This window comes from Corvus kubaryi, unplaced genomic scaffold (assembly GCF_017639235.1).
Source record: "Corvus kubaryi isolate FWS band 111438036 unplaced genomic scaffold, C.kubaryi_AGA036_p1.0 138, whole genome shotgun sequence".
In the NCBI taxonomy this organism is placed as follows: Eukaryota; Metazoa; Chordata; class Aves; order Passeriformes; family Corvidae; genus Corvus; species Corvus kubaryi.
In genome coordinates, this window is record NW_024580672.1 from 3,442,272 (window position 1) to 3,466,979 (window position 24,708).

At 39.8% G+C, this 24,708-nt stretch overlaps 2 protein-coding genes across 15 annotated transcripts in view; one reads left to right on the plus strand and one right to left on the minus strand.

Annotated features, from left to right (window-relative positions):
* Positions 1 to 7,401: 7,401 nt before the first annotated feature.
* Positions 7,402 to 24,708, plus strand: part of CAMK2G (calcium/calmodulin dependent protein kinase II gamma) — a 207,425-nt gene continuing 190,118 nt past the window's right edge. For all 14 annotated transcript variants that reach the window (XM_042018636.1, XM_042018644.1, XM_042018651.1 and 11 more), the window contains exon 1: positions 7,402 to 7,568. In XM_042018636.1, the coding sequence (XP_041874570.1) occupies positions 7,486 to 7,568 (83 nt within the window). In that variant the 5' untranslated portion in view covers positions 7,402 to 7,485. The remainder of the gene's footprint in view (positions 7,569 to 24,708) is intronic.
* Positions 14,808 to 23,246, minus strand: PLAU (plasminogen activator, urokinase). Its single transcript, XM_042018665.1, has 11 exons — positions 23,199 to 23,246; positions 21,501 to 21,611; positions 20,859 to 20,910; positions 20,577 to 20,681; positions 19,874 to 20,039; positions 19,534 to 19,619; positions 19,221 to 19,410; positions 18,435 to 18,589; positions 17,353 to 17,493; positions 16,616 to 16,764; positions 14,808 to 16,057 (listed from the first exon to the last, which is right to left on the minus strand). Exons 2-11 carry the CDS (start codon positions 21,558 to 21,560, stop codon positions 15,863 to 15,865), a joined length of 1,299 nt encoding a protein of 432 aa, XP_041874599.1. The 5' UTR covers positions 21,561 to 21,611; positions 23,199 to 23,246; the 3' UTR covers positions 14,808 to 15,862.

The window sequence follows — 24,708 nt, forward strand, 5'->3', positions numbered from 1 at the left end:
ACTATGTGAGAAACAACAGCAGGACTTACCAGATGGATGCATAAATTAATGTGGCTTCCCTGAGTTTATGGTTTTCAGCTTTTTTTATTTTGTATTTCCATTTGTCCTAGGAATGTGTCACAAAATGAAGTAACATACAGCATGAAACCAGTGCAGAAAGTTAACACTTAAGTTGTGTAATTACAGTCAGTAAAAGATGTGATTTATAAATATAATTAGTTCTTACTGAACAATCTTACACTGTGCCCTGAAATGGGAGTCTAGTCCAAATAGGAATAAAGATGAAAACCTACACAAGGTGTAGCCTTTTGATTCAAGTCATGGTTTTGAGAAACAGAGGAGATGAGTTATCTGGATTTTCACAATATGCAGGGCTTCCAATCTCAGTCAGTCTCAGAAGCAAAGCTGGAAACACAGGCATTCCTCCCTCAGTCAGTGACTGAGCTCCATTTGTTGCAGTCAAGTTGGTGACTTGTTACCAGTCCCCATGAATCTGGCAGTATTGGCTGTTTGCTTCTGGTAGGCTCCACTTGAGTGCAAGCACTGTCTAATTAGACATGAAGAGATTTGTTAACTTATATTCCCTGTGCTCACTCGGTCTATGCTCTGAGCATGAATCTTTTATCTGATACTGACGCTGACTCATGGGACTCCAGCTGATGAGAGAGAAGTCTGTGCATCTGGTGCGCTCAAGGTCGTGTCATGGGTTCATGTGTTTGTGGGAAAGCACTGCTGCCACATCTGCTCCTTCTGAAATACCATGAGCAAGGCACAGCAAAGATCTTAGAGGAGAATCCCAGCACTGCAAATACATGGAATGCAGACTGAGGCAGAAGTGTGAAAGTGCATAAGCTGAGGTCTAATTGAGTGAGTCATCAACTCAGAGCAATGAGACTTGACAGTCTAAGTGAGGAAGGGCCCGGAGGGGCTCTTCAGAGAAAGAACACTATTGCTACCACAGTTCAGTTCCTTGTCAGCCTCTTGCTAGAGCTGCAGCCTAGCCTTGAAACTATGACTTGCAGATGCTTGCAAAATATAAACTGCATAAGAAATTCATACTTTTTGTATGAATTTTGTAATTCTGAATCTCTTGACTGAGTGTTGTCTTTGTAGGAGTTTGATCTTGCTGCAGTATATTTCTATTTCACAGAAGACTGGACTTTAGGGTAAAAGAAAGCTTCCAGATTCTGCCTCTGGAATGAGTGCATGGTGCCTGTCAGATTCTGTGGAAGCTGCTGGAGTTGAGGTGAGGGCTGAATATTTGGGCTTGATCCTGAAAAACAATTTCAAGTCCTGCTGTTTTATTCATTAGAACATAATCTAGATACACAGGATTTGCAGAGGATTTTATTTTTTATTTCATGTGAGACTCTTTAGGATGTATTTTATATTTGGTAAAATAGTTGTTTGAAAAATGATGTGCAACATAAATACCATTTCTGAATCTGGCTCCAGCTGAGGGAAACACATGCAGAGGAGATGGAAAAAGATGCATAATGAGAAATCTGACCTTAACCTACTCCCTTTCTGGGCTCATGCCCTTTAACTCAAGAGATACTCATAAGTAACAGAATTTTTAAAACATTTAACTTATATATTTTTAAACACTTAAATCACCAATGCATTTAAATAAATATGTTTAGCCATTTCTTTTCAACTAACAACTGCCATGATGTTTGGTTCCCCAACACTGCTGTTAAAGCAATTGCAGGCTAATTTATTCTACACCTACCTGAGCCTTGTCAGTTCTGAGTAGTCAAGCAAGTCAACAGCTTAATTTTATTCCTTTCCTGTCACAGAGGCAAAGAAATAGCCCTGCTGCTGGTCTTGTTCAAAGATGAAATTGCTCTGGAGTCTCATTAATATAGTGAATTAATATGTTCTCCTGAACTGGTATGTTTTATGTACTTAGTCTCTTCTCCCTAGGAAGACACTATTATTTAGGAATCAAATCTATCCAGCAAACTAAAATTAAGTAATCCCTCCCCCTCCCCCCCCAATATATTTTTCTAGCTAAAAAGTATTCCAAGCAGCATTCTAAATTATTCAGAACTCTGTAGTCTGTGGAATTTTCAATCTGATGGAAACAGCTGAAAAATAAAAACCACATGCTCCACTGGCTCTGCATACAAGAGTCTGCATTTTAATCCAGAGCTGCTGCATACACTGTAGCATGTGCCTCTATCATTTGGTGGTGACTTCTGCATTATGATGAGGGCAATTATTCAAAGCCAAATTACTATTCAGGGTGGTAGTGTGAAACAACGAAAATGAGATTGCTAGAGGGGAAAATATATGCAACAGTTTGTATAGTTAGGGCAGAAAATTGGATTCATTTGCTGAAGCACTGCTTTCCTCTTTAGCAGAGTTTAACCCCTTTGCAACTGTGCAGGCCAGTGGGCCTGCGACACAAAAGACAAAGGGGGTCCATGGTGGGACAGTCCCTAGTACCAAAGAACCCCCCTAGGTGAGGGTGACAAAAGAGGCTTCTCCCAGGATGCTTTGTTCTACTATTTTAATGTACCCCAGCTCTGCTCCCGCGGCTGGCCCGCTGGCCTCTCTGCCCTTTTGCTACCTTACATGTCCTTGCCCTAGAAGGTTCTCCACGCCAGGTTCCCCCCATTGGCCCTTGCCCCTCACCACTCCCCCAGAGTTTTCCCATTGGCTCCCATTCCCTAGTCCCGCCTGCACACCGCCCCCGTGCCACCAGATCATTGGTCCGTGATGCTCCCTCGGGTCCCGTAGTTAAACCTAGGCTCTCCTAGGTTTTTTGACCTTGGAGCCCTTCACGTGAGTGGCTGCAATAAACCTCTCTGTGGAACTGCATACGAAGGCTCTTCCTGTCTCTTTGTCGTCGACCCATTTTCTGGAGCTATCCCTGTGTGTGTGCGTGTGCGCGTGTGTGAGTGTGTGGTGGTCCTGCCAAGTGGCTTCGCCTTTTAGACGTTTTCGGAAGGTCGCGGCAGCTCCCCATCCAGCACCGCCCAGCCGCCGTGACATGCAACAGCTAAAATGAAGCTGTGACATGTTTCATGACAAAATTCAAGTACTTTTTCAACTGATACAGTTGTAGTATTTATGGACCTAACCAGAAAATGTCCTATAATGTAGTAAATACTTTGTTTAGACAGACATCTACGCTTTGTTGGAACAGTGGGAATAATTTGCATCAAAAAGTAAAATAAAACCTAAGAATTACCACCTTTCCTTTTATTAAGCTGTGAATGCTCTGATTTTCCTTTTTTTATTGCAAATGGAAAAGCTTTTCCTTCAATAAATACATCTGGATCTTTAGTGAACTGGGCCCATGCATTGTGAATATTCTGCCATGTCCTGTATTGGTGAGCTTCACAGCTCAGGATATTAATTTCTGTCCCTAAAATAATTTTCTTCCTTAGCTCACCAGGACAGTCTGACTAATAAACTCTGCAATACAGTATTAGAAGTAGCAGTTGGTTTCTACAAGTCTGTGCTGGTCTATACTTCTTTTAGAAGTAGAGTCCCAACATTCTTCAGCTACCCAACCGTTTAGGAGTCCTAATAAAACTTTTGGAAAGTCATCCTTGCCCTGTATTCTACTTCTGCAGAGAGGTTATGGATTCCTTCCTGTACTTAAAAATTATCTACAATAGCCATAAATTAAAGAGTTTCTCTGTAAATTTTAGTCAGAGTTCCAGGTTTGCCGATCACATCTCACAAAACAAGGTATTTAAAGCACACCATTGTTTTATAACTCCTTGGCAGAGCAAAATTTCCACGCATTCTTGAAAGGTTTATGGCAAAGTGTAGCTCTATCCTAATTTCTGCCTCAGTCTCCCCTCCTTTTTCTTGCATTGTCTGTCCAGTTATTTTACAAAGGACTTCAGTACCTCAGGTCTGAGTGGTGACAGTGTTCCCATTTAATTTCTTTACTTCTTGAACTGTGTTCCAGACCAAACACTGGCATATGGACACATTTGAACTGGTTGCTAAATAAGCCATAGACACTTGCCTTCCTCCTTGAGGGCTGTTTGCTTACCTGCAGTTTAACTTCACTTAAGTGTCTTCTAACTGGTTGCAGTAACATCTTTTTATGTGCAATTACAAGACCTCACAAAATTCCTTATTGACCAAAGAGATAATTCTAAATAGATAATAAGGAACTGGAAATACAAATTTAAGACCTGGGACAAACTGAATAATGGTTTTAAGGCTAGCTTTACTTTTGTTAATGTTTGATTTGTTAATGTTTTGAGTCTTCATTTATACAAACAAAACCCCCTGAACAGAGTTTTTTCTTTTCCAGCAAGATGATGGGTTTTATCAATGTACTTTCTCAACAGAAGAAATAAATTAATTGTTACAATGTTCTGATTACTTGGGAAAGAATTATAATAAGAGGTTGGGGGGGGAGGGGAGAGGAGGGCTGAGCTGTGATAAAAAGACAAGACAATAAATAACCAGATTTTTTTTTTAAATCTTCTATTCATGCTTTGTAGCACCTTTTCTTCTAGTGGAATTCTGCACTTTCTTTGAATTTTTGCAGCTTCCTTGCAAGGGGAAGCAGAAGGACAGGCACCAATCTCTTCTCTCTGGTTGCCAGTGATGATTATCTCACAGCAGATAAACAGCAATGAGTATTTTGGACCAAACCACTACAAGAGCCAAGGCAGTGGCATGGAATTGTGTCAGGGGAGGTTTGGGCTGGGTATTAGGGAAAGGTTCTTCACCCAGAGGGTGATTGGGCACTGGAACAGGCTCCCCAGGGCAGCGGTCACAGCACCAAACCTGCCAAAGTTCAAGAAGTGCTTAGACAACACTCTCAGGCACGTGGTGTGATTGTTGTTGCAGAGCCAGGAGTTGGACTTTGATGATTCTTGTAGGTCCCTTCCAACTCAAGATATTCTATGATTCTGTTATTATAGTAAGAAAGTCTATTGTATATATATTTGCATGATATGCCTCTTAATGTAAGGTAGACATACTTACCCAGTGAATAGAGAAATGTTGCAACCTTTAAAACCTATTTTTAGAGATGACAAACAGAATCAGAAGGGGAACACACAAGTTAGAGTAGGTTCTGTGGTGAAGAGACCAGGAGTACACTTCCAATGCAGGAAAAGACACCCCTGGCTCTTGTAGTGTCTAACTACTCTTAGACTGAACACCTGATACGGAGATTTGAGAACTAAAGGTTTGATAGCTGAAGAGTGATGTATCTGCACTGTGTTCCAAAAGATCTGAAGAAGTTATCAGCTATGTCCATGCTTTGGAAGGCCCCATAAGCTTTGGTCTCGGAGAGTTAAAAAATCAGGAGCTGTCCATGATGAAAGACACTGACCGAAGAATTAACTTATGGAAGCCAATAAGTGTGTGTTTGCACTAAGGTGCAGAATTCTGTTTTCATACATATTCTAGAAGGTATCAGTTCTCTGGACCCTGTTCAGCCCAGCGACATATGTTAAATATCTCCCACTGCTGTGGCTTTAATAACCTTCCAGCAGATGCTGGAAGGCTGCCACACAGAGTGCAGCCCAGGCAGTAACAGTACGAGCTTCTTCATTAGACTCCCTTCTTCAGCAGGGCCTGGGAATGACAGCTACTTAATTCCCATCTTTTGCATGAGAGAGATCTTTCCTGTGTAATGCAATCTTGAGTTTATGTAGCATATGTTAATAGGTCACATGAATCTTGTTGAGAAAATTGATTATTTGACTGTTAGCTTTCATTTAATTCATAACTGAATGCCCTAGAAAGATTTCTTCTATGCTGAATTATCTTCACATTCTCAGCTAGAATCTATCCTTTAAGCAAAAAAAGTCCTTGACATTTAAATCACCAATTTTTTCAAAAGTTATCAATTCTAGAAATAATTTTTGAAATCACTGAAGATTATGACAGTTTTTTACCTCCTCCTTTAACTTCTGAATCAATACTGATTGCCACAGCTTAATCTTATTTACTGTCAAAATATAGTACATCATACACCTGTAGCAGAAATAACTCTAAAAGGAATGGAGGATTTGGCATCATTTTAGAACTTACGTGATCCATAAGGAAGATCAATAGTAACCTAGAAACCGGGTAATTTTTATGTGCTGTGCTCTTGTGATAGTCTAACAGAATAAGTAACAAACCTATTTAAATGTCACAAAACCAGTTTCTAATGAGAGTGAGTGATTTGTGAGAAATGTGGAGTATCTCAGCATTCTGGCTGATGTCATGTTTGTTTGCCATCTGCAGAATGAGATGAAATAAGTGTTCAGTTTTGTTCATTTGCTTCTTTAAGCAATATTGAGTTCTGCTCATGTTTCAAGAGGAAGATAGTCTTTAAAGTACTCTTTAATGGAATGATGAATTAGTATTCTTCATCTGTGCCATGTATTTTATATTTCTTAAAAATATGTTAATTTAATAATTCAGAGCCTGAAAAAGTTTCTTAATCTTACAATTTTCCAGTCACAGATGCTTTAACAGTTTCTTGTTTCCAAGGTTCAGAATGATAATGTTTGGGTCATGGGCTTCCTAAAATTTGATGACAAGTGATAACACAAATCAGACAAAGGTAGCAAAGGGGTGTGCAGACTTATTTGTTAAACACATTCAAGTGGCCTTTGGCTGGATGCTCTGCTAATCTTTGTGTTACACTTATTTTGATGTTGTAATGCCATTTTAACTTTCACAATGGGACAACTTCTTGAGCAAATTGATAAGATTTGTCATTTTAGCTGTGCATTGATGCCTGAATAGATCACAATAATTAGTCAATGTAAGATCAGTTGTGTTCTGAAAACGTTGATGCAGCTTCTGGTGGCAGGACGTTGTCAGAAATCACTTGACTGTACTTCACTTCCGTGTCTGAACGTGTCAGATGTGAAGATCCATGAAAAGTAAATTATAAACAAACTTTTGCTATTACCTGAGTGTGTTTGCATTACTTTAAGAAAGCAGTTAAGGACTGAGCAGAAACTTTGTGGGTATTGTCTTGAAGTTAGAACTTCAAACATCTAAAATCCAAGAGAGGAAACCAATTCAAGGCAAATTGCACTATGTTGTTCTAACTCGGGTACCGCAAAGTACTTGTCTCTGTGTGTAGCATGTGACAGAAGCGGTCTGGAGAAGAGTCCGCATCTCTCAGGCCAGAGCAGCGAGTTGGTTCATACTTAGACGTGGCCACCCGGCCTGAAGTTAGTATTCTTAAAACAATATGGAAATTACTATTTTCATAAGCGGGTGTTACAGCCTCGCCCCACGGCGAGGTGCCCGGGGTGTCCCTTGGGGAAGGATACCATCCCCTCTCCGCGGGGTTCGTATGACAGCCCGCACGCCTGCCGCAGCCGGGGCCGCTGGGCTCTGTGCGCCCCGCCGGCCGGCCCTTCCTGCGGCCCGCTCCCCGCCCCGCCGCCGCCGGCCGCGGGCGCCCCCAGCGGAGCCGGCAGCGCGGGCGCGGCGGGAGATGCTCCCGGCAAATGCTCTCCAGCGGCAGCGGTTGGCGGGCACGTTTTAATGGCCCAGCGCTTTGCAGCGGCTCAGGGAGGATCGCTGTCAGCGCTCCCACTTAGCACAGTTTTAACTGTTACTCCTCTTAGGTAAGGTTTAGTATTGCCGCGTTTGCTCGTACTCTGTGTGCCGGTTTATCTTTCCTGGGCTATTTCAGTCGAACTCGTGCTTTGTTGGAGGAAAACTGTTATGTGGTGTACTGCGCTTTTGCAGGCTCTTCTTAAACGCTTTTCCCGCTGTTTCCACGACTTCCTGTGAACGTGACATGGAATAATTTGCTGTTGTTTGGTTTTGGTTTTGGGGGTTTGGGGGGTTTTTTGTTTGTTTGTTTGTTTGTTTTTTGTTCACGAAGTAACTGTCTTTGTTGTGGCAAGGGGTTCTCATAAGGACAGCGTTCTGGCCATTCTGCTGCTGTAAAGGGTGCTAGCATTACCTGAAGTCTAGATAGATCAGGAAAATGCAGGATTATAAATGTCGGTGAGGAATCACAGACTGCTCTGGCAGGATCACAGCTAGAAGTGCGGGTTATATACGTAAATGGCTGAGTAACTACTGCTTATCCCATGCTCACCTTTTTATAAGTACTGGGGTGGAAGGGGGCCAAAGGTTATGCTATAAATAAAAACACTTCACTGTGATTTACGTGCTCAGTGAATTGCCTGTGCATTGGCTGCGAGAGACCACATCTCCTTTTCCGAGGCTGCTCCCCCATCTAGCGGCAGGTCTGTACCTTGTCTGCCGGGAGAGGGATGGAGATGCTCGCTCCTCACTGCCCGCCTTAGGCACATGACTTACGCATGGATTTGAACAAAAGCAAGTGCAGCCCATCAAAGCTGGGAGTGTATCTAGACCAACCAATAAAAACATACTTGCTTTTTCTTCAGATGTTCATAAAAGTTTTAACAGGGAAGAATGGGATTTTAATCAGGGAAGCTGATTTAATGGAAGATTTAAGGGACGCTGCCTTGTCTGCTGGAAGCTTTGTAGGTGTGAGATTATTTCATGTAAAATGAGAGATGAGGCTGGCCCAAACACATAGTACTAAATCTGGAGATAAGAATTCAATCACTCTTGTAAATCATTCAGTATTAAAGGTGTGTTTGTCAGTGCTATATTTACATTCTCCCTTTAAAACTGTATTTCTCTAACAGCTCACTAGTTTCCAAATTGATCTGATTACCCATATCTTTGAGCTGAAGACTTTTACATTTCTTTTCTGTTGTTTAATCTGTAAAGCTTAGTGTGTAAAGCCTGTCTTGATACATCTTTGTTTCCATACCAAGATTCTGTAACTAAAAATACAAGACTAGAAGTTCTGTTTGGCAGTGGATTTGTTATTAATAAAAATTAGCCACTGGCTCCTGTGCAGTGATACCAGCAACATGGTTGGGTTACTGGTAACCTTCTATGAAAGAAAGCTCCTACAGAAATGCTCTTTGCCATTGGAAGAGCCTAGAGACTATAATTTTAATTGTAGTGTCCAGACAGGATTAACAGATACCAGCCAAAGAAAACCCAATAATTAAATAGCATCTAGTCTTGATTGTCCCTATAGAAACTAGAATGTACCAGCAGATATAGCTACTTTCTCATTCAGGTTGAATGCAGGAGCTCAAATGCTGGAGATTTGTAGGATCCTTTGGGATTAGGTCAGTAAAATACATTACATATATATAAAAACTTCAGCCCTTGTCATGAATGTTTAGTGCGAAAAAGCATAGCAGAAAATCTCTTGTATTTGTGAAATTTGAGCCTTGTTACCATAGTTTTTGTAGCTGTAAAATTATCGGTCAGGCAAAGATAATTAACTTGTTTTAACAAATGTAGTGAAAACTATAAAATCTCATTATACCTGTATAGTTGTCTCTTTTTTTATACTGACACAAAGCCTGTCAGCGTAGGTGCCAGCACAGCTATGTATAGCCTGGCCTTGTAGTCTGGGATATTTTCATTGAGATTCCTTATCTGGTTCCAGAGAGTTTTTTAAACATGCTGCCTCCTGACATTTTCAATGTTGCAATTAATAATGCATCTTTTTATTATTACTGCCAGTTTGTTGATCTAAAAGACTGCTGACATAGATCGCAGTCAGGTGACAAACTTTGTTTTTAGGCTTTGAAGTTCAAAGCACTCCTAAGCTAGTGTCCTTGGGAGGCTGAAATCCACTCTATCTTCTTTCGCCACTTATCATCTTATATGTTTGACAGCTCTGTTGCCTCTGAACAGTCAGTCTTTTTCCTGGCCATATGATTGTTTTCATGCTTTAGGAGGACATATGTGTATTTTATGTCTAGAATAGGACTGTAAAAGTAAAAACTGTTCCAAATTTTTAAGAGTAAAGCTAGTAGCTGATAAAATTTTCCCTCCGAATATTTTTAAATCCCTTTAATGTAGTTTTAAGGCTGAGTCGAGTTGACCATCAGAAAAATTTCTGTAGCCTGGTTTCAGCTACAGAATGTAAAAAAATTCTCTGATTTGTCTCCCCAGGTAATAAAAAAAAGATTGCTTGATGCTCTGTGTATTAAAATAAGCCCATTGTAAATAGAGGATATAGTTAATGTAAGACAGATTATTATTAGAGAGCAAAGGTTTAATATGTAAGATAAATCTAATCACAGTTATTTTAGATAGAACTGGGTTGTTCTGGAAAAATATTTTGAATTTATCTGTGTATGTCTAGTTTGAAATTAAATTAGCAATTGCTTGTTCTTTAAGAAGATACATAAAGTGTGATGTCTGTAATCAAATCCACCTGATCCCAAATGCAAGGTGTGAGACAAATCTATTCAATTTTGAATGGCAGCTACTTAAAGCCCCTTGGTGTCCTGCAGTGTTGGCTCAGGTACTGTCTAGCAAGTTCTAGAGCAAAATTTGACTGAGATGGTTACAGCTACCTGTTTAAGGCAGTCCTTCCTGTGGCTGGGGCTGCTAACATAGCACGTAAGCATGTTTAAAAATAAAAATATTATCCAACCACACAGATTTGCAATGTGTCAGACTTTGCAGGTGCATTTGAAGATGAAGGAGTTGGAGCATTAGTGAAGATTTTTTTATCACGGGTGCTAACATGCTGTATTAATGCCAAGTACATGCTGTGGTCTTGATGGAACAGCTGCAGTTTGAACAGCTGTAGTGATGTTCTGGTTTATGTCACTTGAGGATGCTTTGTTTTAACTTAGGCTAAAGTTTTGTGCCACAAGGCAAGAAAATTTAGGGAAGAATTAGTGGTAAGTAATTCTTAGCTGTGACTGTTGATATATGTTGATGTTATGAATTTACTGCACTTAGAACATCCCAGCTGTGACTAGCAGAGATACTTTGGTTCACTTCTAATAAATGTGAAACTGCCTGTGGATGTGTAAATGTATCCATCTGTTTTTCTGGAATTATCACCAAACAGACATCAAATCCCAAAATGCTTGAGTCTGTGATTGGCAAAGTCTCGTGGTTGCCTGTGATTTTCATCTTCTTTCGGGATTGCCTCCTTACAATAATACTGTGCTTTGGGAGATTTTATCACACACCCAGAGGCCTCTAGCACAAAGTGTGCTGAGGTAATTCATGTGTATAATGCCAAGTCAAAGCATTACATACAAACCATTTTTCAGTTACTCAGTAGAAAAATAACATTTCCACCATCCAATGGGGGATAATAATTTTATTCTCTTTGCCAGTTGCGCATGTTATTCATTGACATTATTTTGCACAGTGGGACATGGAAACAATTAATTTGATTCTAGCCCTTTCTAGTATAATATTTCGTTAAGAGTCACGGAAAGGTTTGCTCAAAACTCTTTATAGTTATTAGCCTACCATTAAGAGGTTTGCCTTTAATTGTTAATTCAGAAATCCAGACTATTTTCTCTGATAGGACCCATTTCTTAAAGCCACTTTTTAAAAAGATGGGTAAAATTGTGTAATAATATTTCTAAATTTCCCTGTAATGTCTGTATTTTCATGTAGTCATCTCAGTCACTGAGCATGTTCATTGATTTCATAACAAAACAGGGAACCTGAGGTTAGGTGATTTCTCAAAATACCTTTCAGTTGCATTGCAAGAGCCCAAACCAACTATTTTATTTCTATTTAAATTTTTCTGAAAAATTCCAGTGGATGAGGCTCAACACCACTCAGTTCCATTTATTTCATGCTTCACTACTCTTACCAGTAGAGTAATTTCATAATATTTCAGTTCAGGTTCCCTTCCTGCAACCAAGATTATTGCTTTTTACCCCATCTCCGGAAGACACAGAGAACAGTTTATTCCCTTCTCTGCTTCGGTCTTTTCCCTTTTGAAGAAAATGTTCCCTGTGAATTTTGCTTCTCTGGATAAAATAAACTAAATATTTTCAGTCTTTTCTGCTTGTCATGTTCTGGACCACTGATTACTGTTGCCTTTTCATGAAGAAGAATGACACTCGGAACAAAACACAGCTGAGTGTTTGCCTTGTCCTGAGGTTTATAAACTGTGCTCTGAGGTATGTGTCAGTATGTTTACAGTTTTTACTCAATACTGTTGACTTAAATCCAGACTCTAGTCTGCAATGCCTTCTGGATCTGTTTTAATACTGGTTATCACTCATCTACTTCTGTGTGTTTGGTTATTCCTGTTTCTCTTCATTAGCTTGTTCATTTTCAATGACTCTGGATTGTGGCGTTCACTCTGAATTGTTTGGATGCTGGTATTCTCACAGCCCTTTCCAGCTTCAAAGATCAGTAGTGTATCCTACCAGGCAGGTGCAGCCTAAATCTGCATGAGTCAACTTGTTGGCTGTAGCTATGGAACTGGACACGGGAACTGAGCATACTGCTCATGTGGGCCTGCATGTGTTTTCATGCTTGACTTTTGGGTCTGCATCTCATTTTGCTGTTCATTAAGTACATAGTCCTTGTTCCTTCAAATTCATGCATTTCCACTTCTTATAGTTCCATTTCATTCATTTGCCAAAAGTTAAACAACACAACCCAAATTCTGTTCCGATTGTCCATTTGTATACTGTGTGAGATGTGATGGATTTGGAAGGGTTAGGCTACACCAAGTTTGAACCCAGATTTTTTCTTAAATGAACATGTAGTGTACTTCAGCTTAAGATGGAGATATCTGAAACTTGAAATTACAAGATTGATGAATGCAGAAAGATTTGATTCTCTTTTTATGGATAAGTTCTGTACTCATTAGGCCTAAAGCAAGAGCTGTGGTTAGGTATCAGAAGTGAACCAAAGGTTTAGTGATCAAATAGTCATGGTGGTTGTGTAGTTCAGGTTTCAATATCCACAAACAAAATCCTCTCGTGCATGCAATTCCACATGGAAGTGATGTAACAAACAGGTGATGATGTATTACATTTCCTCATCTCTTAGTTTATTTTAAACAGTTTTTTTTTTTAAGTACTTTGAGTCACATTTTAGTTTCACTTCCATGAAGAAAGCTTCAGCTATATAAGGTCAAGTGGTCGGTTCATTCAGGATGCATCATATCCTTCTACGAGCTGACAGGTTAAACAAGCTTCCTCTGTGCTCTGGACACATCAGATACTGCTTTGTCCTTCTTTTCTTGGTGTATTTCTTCTGTGGAAGTATTGCAGATAAGTAGGAACTTGAGTTCATGTTAGTCATGCTTCTAAGGCTTCTGAGAGTATGATCTCTTCAATTGGGCTGATGCCCACCTCTCAGCCGTTTCTAAATACTCCTTTCTGTTGCCAGCAAATACCTGAAATCAATGAACCATGTTAAGTAAGAGTAGCTTTATGATATCAAATTTTGTCTTGCATGTATGTTAGTACCCAGCTGATATCTAATATCTTCCAAAACCATCCTCTCTCTGGTCATTCTGCAGGGGTGTTTGCCAACCTCCATGCACAGTTCTCGAGGTTGTTTCTCTCCATCTTCACCAACACCTCAACCTGGATCAACACCTGCTCACTCTCTAACAGGGAAAAAGAATGGTTGCTGTGGATTCTGTTGCAGGAAGAGGAGATTTTGCAAAACTCTGCTCTCATCTTTGCCCTTCATTTTTCCAGGCTCTGATAACTAGCCAGGCAGATGATACTATAGCTGTAGGGCCAAAGTCATGCAGAGAACATTGAAAGAAGCTATATAAAATTGTATAGCAGCCAGAGCAGAGGTGTATATATATACTGTCTAAAGATTTAATTTTTGTTGGAACAGCTTATCCAATATAAACTAAAGAACAAATAAGATTGCACACCCAACAGCATCTAAATGGCCTCTGCCTTCAAGGTCCTGGCTTTATTCAGACTTTGCCCAGAGCTTCCTAGACTTCAAACTGAAGGAGACCTAAATGCTAGTTTTATTTATCACTCCTTTTTCATTCTTACTTATATTCATAATGATGGAAATAAGTTGAAAGTTAAATCATATTGACTCTCTGGATAGAAAAAGCCTAGAGAAGTCAATGACCAATGTACTGTTAATTGCAATGAAAATCACATGCAATGGCGCTGAAGATACTTATATTCTCCACCTGTCAGAGATTTGTTGATTTAAGTATTTTGATAAGTGCTAAAGTGGAAGTGAGAAATTTGCAGCATGCCAAAAGATATGCTTAAACTCTAGTATATTTTTGTCTAAAACTGTATTACCATTTCTTACTTTGGGCATGAAGTATTCTGCCAGCACTGGTCAAGCTGTCCTGGTAGTTGCTATCAAAAGAAGCAGTGAGGAGATGCTTTTCTTCTCACCGAGTCTCCAGTCTCTCACATGAGATCTCTAACTCATTCTCCAGAAACAATGCAATTGTACCCAACTCTCTGCCCAAACTTTAATCAGGAGTCCACAAACTTGCCCCAAATAACTCTACAATCTGCAGTGGTTAACTCTGCTAATAAATTTGTTTGCAGATCCCAACCACAAATTGTATTGCCTAAGAGTTTGCAATCCAGCACTGTCAGTAATCAGTTTGTGTTTAAGTTGTGCTTGGTGTCCCTGCCCACGATGGGGATGTCAGGGCATTAGTCACAGTACAGTCACATGGTTGTCAACTCTCACTCCTGACAACTCAGAGCCAGGCAGAGCTGTAGGAAAAGGGAAGTATTATCCCTCCCATTTTATAGAAAGGGTACTGAAGTATAAGGACACATGACCTACCAAATAACAGCACTACAAATAGTGGAGATGTTACCGAGTTTAGTCTTGAGTCTCAAGGACCAGACTTCATTAAGAGTCTTCCTCCTATCATTCCACCACCAGTGTGCAAGGTCCATGTACCCAGACTATACTAAGCTACAGCTGGAGTATGCTTTTCACAAACACCCATGTGCTTTTTGGAAAGAGAAAATTCAGCTTATGCATATCAAATACTTCAATAATTTGGAAGTTCAAACATTTATGTTTTACTAAGGAAGATTACAGGCAGATTGGAACTTAATAATGACAATTCTATTTTGAGTCATACCCATCTATTTTCCAGAGAGGAGAAACAAACACATAAAAAGAAGGGTTTTTTTAATGATACTTAACATCCATAATACAAACAATAAGTTAAACACAGTAAAAATAATTAAATAAAGCTTGAGGTTCCAGCCCTCATACAAATAATTAAAATCTGTAAAATAATTCAGATCTACAAAACAAAGACAAGTTTAAAAAAAACCAGAATAAGTCTTGGGGAGAAACAAAAAAATCACTTCCATATAATATCAGTTAAATGCATGGAAATAAACTTCTGACTTTTGATGCCTGCAGCATTCAACAAATGCCAAGTCCTTAAAACTTCTTGTGGGTACATATGTACATGTAGAGAGGTTGCATAATCAGACTTTCCAGGGCACCCAGACACCTTCACGTGTGACCTGGAAGTCCAGCAAATTTGCAATTTGCCTTCTTGCAGCACAGTTCTTAACTGAAATACATTAAGAATTTGTTATGCTGACTCAGCTACTACTTTTTTTTTTTCCACTTAGATGCTAAGTCTGATCACTCTCTCAGTACTGGTCTTAACAGGTTAGGTTTGTGGGACTTGAGTCTTAGTATTATTCAGTACAATGAGGGGAGATTTTAGACTCAGGTCATGTATAAAATGAATACTTGAGTTAAGTAAGTTGAAACTGTATCAGTATTTCCAGAACAAATGCTGGTTCATAAACAAAGTAGACAGATAACTTGCTATGCATAGTATCATGCATGGGAATACTCATTTAAATGTTAAATATTTTAGCTTCCCATTGAGTGGTTTCCAGGTAATTCAGAGTAGTAAGATCATATATCAACCATCTCTCTGCCTCATGTCTCAGGAACACTGATGTGAGTGACTGACCACACAAGCATTTAAAATGAAAGCCTCTTATGACATTCAGGTCTTCACTGTCCTGGTGTCAGTTATAGGCTGAATCTTGTTCACTTCAGTCCAGCTGTAGAAAAAAGGTCACTTCGGTTCAGGAAGAAAACGACTCTTGGCAAGTACCCCATTCATGTTGGAGTCAATCCAGTTAAGGTATTGAGTAACTCTGGTGTAAACACCAGGCTTGTTTTCCTTTGCACAGCCATCTCCCCAGCTGACAATCCCATAAACTATCATCCTGCCATTGTGCTCACAGACCATGGGGCCACCGGAATCTCCCTGACAACAGAAAGAGAGCATATTAGGTCATTTTCTGCAGATGGAGCCTGCAATTACTGCTTTTCTAGAGTTAAACAAGCTAGCAGGGACCTATGAGCTAAAGCTTTGATCTTCGAGAACATTGCTTAGTTGGAACAGAAGGTTTGGCATCTGCTGTGACTTGAACAGTCTCTAAAGATAAGGAGTTCTCTAGTTCCCCCTATCAGGATACTGGGAGAATACTTAGCTTGGAAAACAACCCTCCATCCCCATCCTAAGTTTATAATCACAGATATTAGACTAGTGATACAAGGTCAAAGCCAACATGCCAAATCCTTCATCACAGATACTGCACTTCTTGCACCTCCAAAAGAAGGCCTGGAGGGGGTAAAACCTAACTCTGGGTTCCAACTTTATTCCAGATGTTTGGCCACACTACAGGTCAACCCCACTTGATATACTAATTTCCAGTTACATAAGAGACTCTTGTGACTAGGAGAATTACAAGATGCCACCAACTGATCCATATAGCATACATGCATTTGAAGTTATTTACAAAATAAACCAAACCAATTTTACCTTGCAGGCATCAATCTGCCATGTGGGATCCCCAGCACAGACCATGTTGTCAGTAACTCTAATACTGTCATAGTATTCATATTTGCATTTTCTTTGTGATATTAAGTTCACAGTGGCTGACATCAGTCTTTGGGCATAAAAGATGTCATCTGCAAACAAAAGATTATTTCATTATTTTCACCATCCAAGACAAAAAAAAACCAAAAAAAAAAAAAAGGCAAGAAACCCCCGATAACACAATTTCTGCACTTAAATTAGCATAACCATTCCAGTTCTGCATTAAAGTTCTTATTTCCCTCTTTTGCAGTATTGGTTTGCTTTTACTGTTAATAAAGAAGTTTCAAAGAGAAAAACAAATGTTCCAAACACAAAATATAAAGTTTAGTCTTTAGAGAAAAAGAGTTTAATAATTTTTGATGGAAATTCTGCACAAATGCAATCCTTTGCTAATCCTCCCACACAGCTTTAATTTTTTTCTGCTCCTTATCACATCAGGAATGATAAAAATTGTGGTTTACATCTTGGCTTACTTTGTATGGTGACGAGTGAGAAAAGCATCAGATAGGAAATGCCATAGACAACTAGAGAAGCTGATAGCAAAGATCATCTTCAAGAGATGCACATGGAATACATACAATAAAAAGGAGTCTTTTTGCAATACTTCACTGATCATGGTGTAAAAATCATCACATTCCTACATGGAAGACCAACTTTGGAAAGAGAAGTCATTCACTTACAAAAATCTTGCTTTCCGTAGCCAGCTATTTCACAATGGGTATTGTCTTTTAAGTAAAGGTTTCTCTCTGGCAAGCAAACTGTTCTGACATACTTGGATTCTACTGCACACTGTCCAGAAGTCGTCCTTATCCTTATCAAAGCTATGAAACAAGTCAGAAAAGATATAGTTAGATTTGTAAAGCAAGTTTTTCCCCCTCAAGTTCTGACAATAGAAGTATTTGGTACAGTTAATGGGAATAGTTGCAATTATATTTAGCTCTGGTTACTCATGCCCCCCCCTCCACTGCTTTTGGAATGACAGTCATTACTTAATAACAACAACATTAATTTCCCAACACTAAAATTGACAAATGTTCCAACTTGAACTTGCTTCCTCAAAGGAGAGTGGCTGATAGCTCAGGGAAGAGGTCTTCTGCAAGAGTATCTTTAGATGTTTTAAAAGATCAACTTTCTGACTGGCTGTAGAGGGTGACACCCACTACCCTGAATGGCTTACAAAGCTTTTCTTGGATTTTCTTTACTTCAGCAGCAGCAGCAGGAGGAATCCAGAAGGGGTGGTAGAGTTCAAATGTCAAGTTCAAGAGTGGCAAGTCTGTTCTGTGCAAGTTGCAAAAACCCATCTCTGACACGGCTGCTTTAGGAATAGGCTTGTGAAACCCAGACTTCCATAAGAGTCTGAATTAATTCAGGATAACCCCCAGCTAATGTGGTGCCTGATATGGCATTCCCATGCTATATAATGAAACCTACTGTGCATGCATTGTTTCATCATTTACTGTACATACAGTGTGATCTCTAGACACATAATAAAATGACAAAAAGGGAAAGCTGCCACCAGTGCTTATGGAAAAGCCATGTCTTCCACAGGTCCAGAGACTGCCTGCCAGGTAATGTATCTGATATGTGCCAACACCAAAACTTATACAAGTGCAAAAACTGTCAGCACAGGCCTAGTTTTCAGGCTGTTCCTGTTCCCCTTCTTCCCATCTCTGGTTCTACATCTTTTAGAAGATGTATGCCACAATTATGTAGCCTTCACCTATCCCAGTGTTTTAAAGGCTCATATTAAGAGGATACTTACCAATATCATTCTCATTGCCACCTGTGTCATCTGTAAAGTCAGGGTGAGAGATGATCTCATCAACCATGAATACTTGTTCCTTATCATCAGTAACATTCAATATAGACTTTCCAAGAAACACTTTGTAGACAGATTTGTTTATTGGTCTTCTTGACCTGAGTGAGAGCAGAGAGATTGATTAAGACTACTGATTTCTGAGAGTAAGGTCAACAGCTGAGATCCAGTCCTAGTTCTGTTTCATATTTATTTTGATGCTGATAAGAAAAGGTAAAAATTAGTCAGTTTTGAAAGTTGATCCAATATTCTGAAGGAAGGCATCCTAATTTTCCATTTGAAGGGATTAAGATAGATATTCACACATTTTGAAACATGCCTAGCTAGTAGCTACTAATGCAAGGCATTGGCATTAAGAGTCCTCTGCAGGATACCAGAGGGTTCAGCTTTCCACAGAAAAGCCAAAAAGAACACCCATAGATGTTCACAGCTCATCACCATCAGTACAATTATTAAGTTTTGGGAATGGCTAAGGTAAAAATGAAATCTTGGCACCAATATACACTAAATTGTTTAAATTGCATCCCACCCAACTGTCCACATCTTGCTAGTTTGTTCTGCTAGATGTGGACTCTCAGAGACTTAAATGTTTCTTTGGCTGCTCTTCTTGCTTTGTTCAATCAAAGGAACATTCTTACTGTGGTGCATTCCAAAAGTTGCTCAGTGAGCATTGCACAAAGAAATTAGACGAAGAAAGTTGCAACTAAGAAGCCCGTGGAACTGGAAACTTACGGAGTATGGAAACAGTGCGCTGCTGTGAGCACCCAGCAAGGGTCGATGAGGCTGCCACCACACAGGAAGTGGTCCATGCCCCTTATGTTCTGGAAGATGCCAGCTATCCAAGGCTGAGACTCAACCTCTGCCTGCCTTCCACCAACAATCTTGAAGTTCTTGCTGATGCTCCTTTGACCACACATAGGCCCTGTGAAAAGAAAAATTTTTTTCAGATGTTCTTACAAATAAATTCCAACCTTGTGGTATTAAAAATAAAATTAAAAAACCAAACAAACCAAACCCCAATTATGTTGAAACTAGTATTACTTACCACATTTCTTTATGTTGCAAGGTGTTTCTTGAATGGCAGATCCCCTTCTGGTGTAACACCAGGGCCTGTTCCTTCCATTTGGGTTTCTAAAAAATAAAAAAAGTGTTTTCATAAAGACAGTTTTAGAAAGTCATACTATCTTAAAATTCCAAGTATTCTGAAAAAACCAAAATACTTCGTTGTAAGATATACCAGGGAAAAGAATCCTTCAGAAAGTCACATTCCAAATAACTTTTAATTATTCAGCTCTGTAGTGTTATTTTTTTAAAAAGATGTTTCTCACTGAAGCACCTCTGGGGCTGTGATAATAGAAATCATCACAGGAAGATGCTTTTCTTACCTGCAGTAGCTGTGTTTGCCCAGCCCAAGCTGCAAAGCATTCTCTGAATAAGCATGGTAGCGACCCCTAGTGATTAGTGAGGGCGAGTTCCAAGGCAGACATTTGTCTTCTGTTGCCATCCCTCTGTAGTCCTCCCCATTTTCAGTATAGCACATGCTGTCAGTGTCTGTGAAAAAATATTTTATTAGCAGCATGTTCTTGTTTATAATTGTTCTGTGACAGACATGGACAAATCCTCCCAATGAGAAAAAAGTTCTTACATTACACTCAAAAACAGATACAAAATCTACAATGACTAGATATTGTTATTAAATTTGCTCTATATGAATTTTGAGCATCAAGTATCTTACACTTTAAAGCACACATATTAATTCTTTAACAATTAAGTGAACTTCACAATCTAATAAGTTCTTCTGTTTCTGAACACTCACAAACTAGTTAATTTTTTCCACCCCAAACTAAAAGTAAGGTTGAGGTAAGCAACCTTCATGAGGAGGCAGGGACAAGAAAAATTAGAGATCCTGATTTTGCACCAACATTTACTTGTTTCCCCTCATTTAGTCTGTTAGCATAAGCTGCTAAAGGCTATCCTTTAACAGTCATGTTTCTGGGTAATACTTTCACTTGGCATTTCATATTAATTCTCTGATTATCTTTTAGACCTTTCCAATCATTTTAGTTAGCATTAAGGAAGATACACTACCTAGTTCACAGTGAATCCCAGTGTATCCATCTGGACATATGCAACGACCTATTCCACTGAAGAGGTAATAGGTAATGCATGTTCCTCCATTCAAACAAGGGCATTCTGTAAGTAAAAGACATCACTAATTATAGGCAAAACATTTGAATGCAGACATGAAATGTAATTGCAAATTAAGTTTTAGGTATTTCAGTATCATTAGGGGCTTTCTTCCTTGTATGAAGGTATAATTACAGGATAATAAGTTCTTTTTAGGTTCAAATAAAACAGGCAGATGCTTACCCTTGTGTTCTGATCTGCGTTTATATAGCTTGTAGTACTTCCAGCTATAAATCTACAGGTAAAGAAAAACAAAAAAAAAGTATTTTTAAGGAGGCAGTTCCTTTTCTGTGGCTTGATCATCTTCTATAGGCCCAAACTACTGCATATCTTCAACAGTTTAGGTTTTTGCATGTAGCTACCTGCTGAACCTGCTTTGTGGAATCTGGATATGAATAAGAAGTGGAGCTCTAATTAAGCAAAGCAAAACGGGGAAGGAAACGAATCCCATGTCATGCAAACAAAAACCACCAAAAAGCCCAAGCTCAGAAAAGCCCCACTGAGCTGTGCCACTGCATCAGGTCAACTTTGCAATTATTTATGCTGTAAGAACCCAAGCAGCTCTTAATGGTCACTGTCTCTAAAACAGGGAAAGAAACTTCACCCTCTCCAACAAGCAGTGCAGCAAAGATGCAACATTCATCAGTTGCCCCTGTCATTTTGGTGACCTTAGTGCTTCACATTTGTGACATAGAATAAAAGCCAGAAAATGTATTCAACAATGGATTCCTGTTCTGTCCTTCAGAGTATTCCCTCTGCTTTGTAGGCTGGGTATGCCTTTCTCCATGAAATAAGATTAGGCTTTTGATATGCTTTAAAACTTACAGATTCTAGTCCTGTGACAAGCGCGCCCAATGTTATGGTGAGGAAGATGAGTAACTTCATGTTGTCAGTTAACTTCTCCCTTTGCTCTTCTTCTATCTGTATTATTTTATTCTGAAAATAAAACAGGAATTTAGTGTCATGCTGTAGCTTGCAGTGTCAGCTTTCTTGCTTCTATTGTCTTCAGCTAGTTTCAGATAAATTACAACACGATTGATGAAGAACTAAGCATCTACTTGCAGTGGGATATCTGCTTATTATTTCCATATATTAAATTAGAGGTTATACTTTGAAGCTCTCTTTTTGTACAGTCTCAGCAATAAAAACAGATTTTTTTTTTTTTAAGAGTGTGAAGCAGGGAATGAGAAATTGGAAAACCCATACTCCATTTTTGCAGTGTGGGCTAAAAGCTGGAAATTGGCAGATATATTTAGCTGCTGTCCAACTGTTTGTACCTATTCAACTGACCATTACTACCTTCAATGAAAGCACTGAGCATGCAACTTCAGGGTATGAAAGAGAAGGCTCCTTTTTCCAGTACCTCTATAGTTATCAGCTGCATCTTGTTGATGCTCAGCACTTAGGGTAAACCTGGCTGCCTCACTGAAGCCTCTAACCACTGCCAACTCTTGAAAGTCTGCTGGTGATGTTGCCTCACTTATTTACAGTATTAGAGGCTTACAACATATTCTGTCTTGATTTCTTACATGCACCTGGATCTCATAGCCAAACATGTATAGCAATCTTACCAATGCTAAATAATTATCTTGTAACAAAAATGGGGGGTACAATAAAGTTCCCTACATCTTTTTCTCTTCTTTAAATTACAATGCAAGTTATGGGAGTTTTTTTTAAAGCATTCTCACCTATAGAAAACTGTGAAACCTGATTATTAAAAGATTTCATGGGAATCTCAGTTATATTTACATTAGCAAAAAAACAAAAGTAATGCAGTAGAAGGAGGATGTACAGAACCAAGCTGGTGCTGAAGACCTGCTCCACACTATAGCTGCTTCAGGTTTCTACACTAGACTAATTCCGCTTTGGTCCTGCAGACTGAATGCCTGCTGATATATGGATTGCACCCTCTAGTTGGGCTTTATTTGGAAGCAATGGAGTGCAAGTACCCTATAGCTCGTTATTGGGCACTCCTAACACACATTAAGTTCACGTGCTCAGTGGTGTGAACCAAAACATGGGGTATAGAGAAGATCACTAGATTCATTTGGAAAATAGACATTATTGGACAGTATACAAATAAAAATGCTGATGTAGATACAAACTTTGCTTGTAAGCAGGTATCATAATGCAAGAAAGCAAACCATGCCTCAGATACTTGGCTGTGCATGCTTTTCAGATTCAGATGAGATTTCAGCAGATATACTTCCCTTAAATATTATTAAGACAATTATTTTTAGCATTTTTGGCAGCAACGCAAGTAATCTATTCTTTGTTACCATAAGTAGTTTCTCAGACCCAGCGTTCGCATCACAAACAGCAGTACTGCTGATTCCTTTAAACATTCTGACATACTGTAGCAAGTAGAACTGACCTTCCCCCTGCTGCGATACCGCATCACAGTGGCTTTTTTTTTTTTTTAAATTTCAATGCAATTTAAAGAGCAATCGCTTCATCCCGACCGGCTCAGCCACAGCACGGTGCTTTTAGCGGCCGATCGGGTTCCAGAGGCACGGCACTTACCGGCGGCGGCGCGGCGCAGCGCTGCCCGGTCCCGGCGCTGCGGCGGCTGCCGGGCGCAGCCCCGCGCGGGGTCTATAAAGGCCGCGCTGGGGCGGGGCCGCCGCCGCTGCCGCCCTGGGGCCGCTCCGCCCCGCCCCCTGGGCGCTGCGCCGCGCTGCCAGCAGAGCTGCCCAGTGACTCAAGGAGGAAATTTTCTTACGCTACTTTTTAGCTTCGGGGAAGGGGGGTACGGTCAAGGCGAGCAAACAGCTTTGTACGGGGTAAGATTTCTGGAAAGGGCTCCTTGGCTTCCCCGCGGCAGTCAGCAATTCCTTAAGAACATTTATAAAAACAAAAGAGAAATGTGAGTGAGAGCTGCGAAAGGAGTGACTAGAAACATGCCTGGAGACATGACAGAATGATAACATGTATGTATATGCATTAAGCAATAAACATAGAATGACTATGAAGCGAGCCTGGAGATACAAGCAAATGTGGTGTATTTTATTCATATGTTGCTACCCTTAATGAGAGAAGCACTAGTGATTTACTAACTGAGGATTAAATTTTTTCAGGTGTGGGTTAAACACAGCCCGCTGGGAGGGAGTATTGGGCCAGAATGTGCGCTTGAAGCACTGGGTGTGTTTTGAGAGAGTTGTCTTCAATTGAAATGCGGGACATTGGGGCCAGTAGGATGCAGTTCTCATCCCAGCTGGAATCTGTTAGGACACAAGGCTTACAGCAGGTGCAAAACTCATCTCCTCCAAATTACTTACAGCTTCCTTGGCACTGAGCAATCTTCTGCTCCTGAGAAATTGCTCATGGTTTTCTTATAATTTCTGTATTCCAAGGAAATATTCAAAGTAGCTCATTTAATGAGATGAGGATGGAGATGTGAAGTGACAGATGTCTAAGAATGCAGACCCAGCCCAAGAGATAGTCTTTCCTGGCCCAGTTTAATGTGATTTTTTTCACATCATGCTGCGATGTTATAGCAGTGCAGTGAATAACAGCAAACCAGTACATAGTATTTGTGGGTGTATTCATAGGGTTTAGCTTCATGTAGTGCAAGTGACTAAGGTGAGGTAGGTCTCCACGGGCTGTGTAGCTGATGAAAAGCAGTTTCTTTAGCGGTCAGGTCAGAGAAGCAGTTGACCTGAAATTCCCTCAAGAGAAATGTTTTCACAACTTGACAATTCAGAACTTAAGGAGACTACCTTTCTGTGTTTGCCATGTAACAACTGGTATGAGTGTGGCTCAGCTTTCTTCTTCCCTCCCCATCTTCTATCTGTGTCAAATCTGGGGTATAACCATACCTTTATTTCGGTACTGCCTGCTTACATTCTCTATTCCTTTCTGTTCAGATCTTCAGGCTCACATCAGAACAGATCTCACATTTGCTGAAAGCACACTGAGTTCACTTCACTGAATGACAGGAACTGAGTCAAGAGAAACAACTCAGGCTGGAAGTCCGTAAGTGAATATAGGTAAGGAACTTCAGGAGAGAAATTAATCTCACATTGTGTGGTGA

Excerpts from the sequence above, each read along its gene's own strand:
- PLAU (XM_042018665.1), bottom strand. The coding sequence starts at position 21,560 with ATGAAGTTACTCATCTTCCTCACCATAACATTGGGCGCGCTTGTCACA. Across the intron at positions 19,411-19,533 it reads TTGCAACATAAAGAAATGTG|GGCCTATGTGTGGTCAAAGG; the intron begins GTAAGTAATACT and ends TTCTTTTCACAG. Across the intron at positions 17,494-18,434 it reads TGGCAATGAGAATGATATTG|CTTTGATAAGGATAAGGACG; the intron begins GTAAGTATCCTC and ends CTTGTTTCATAG.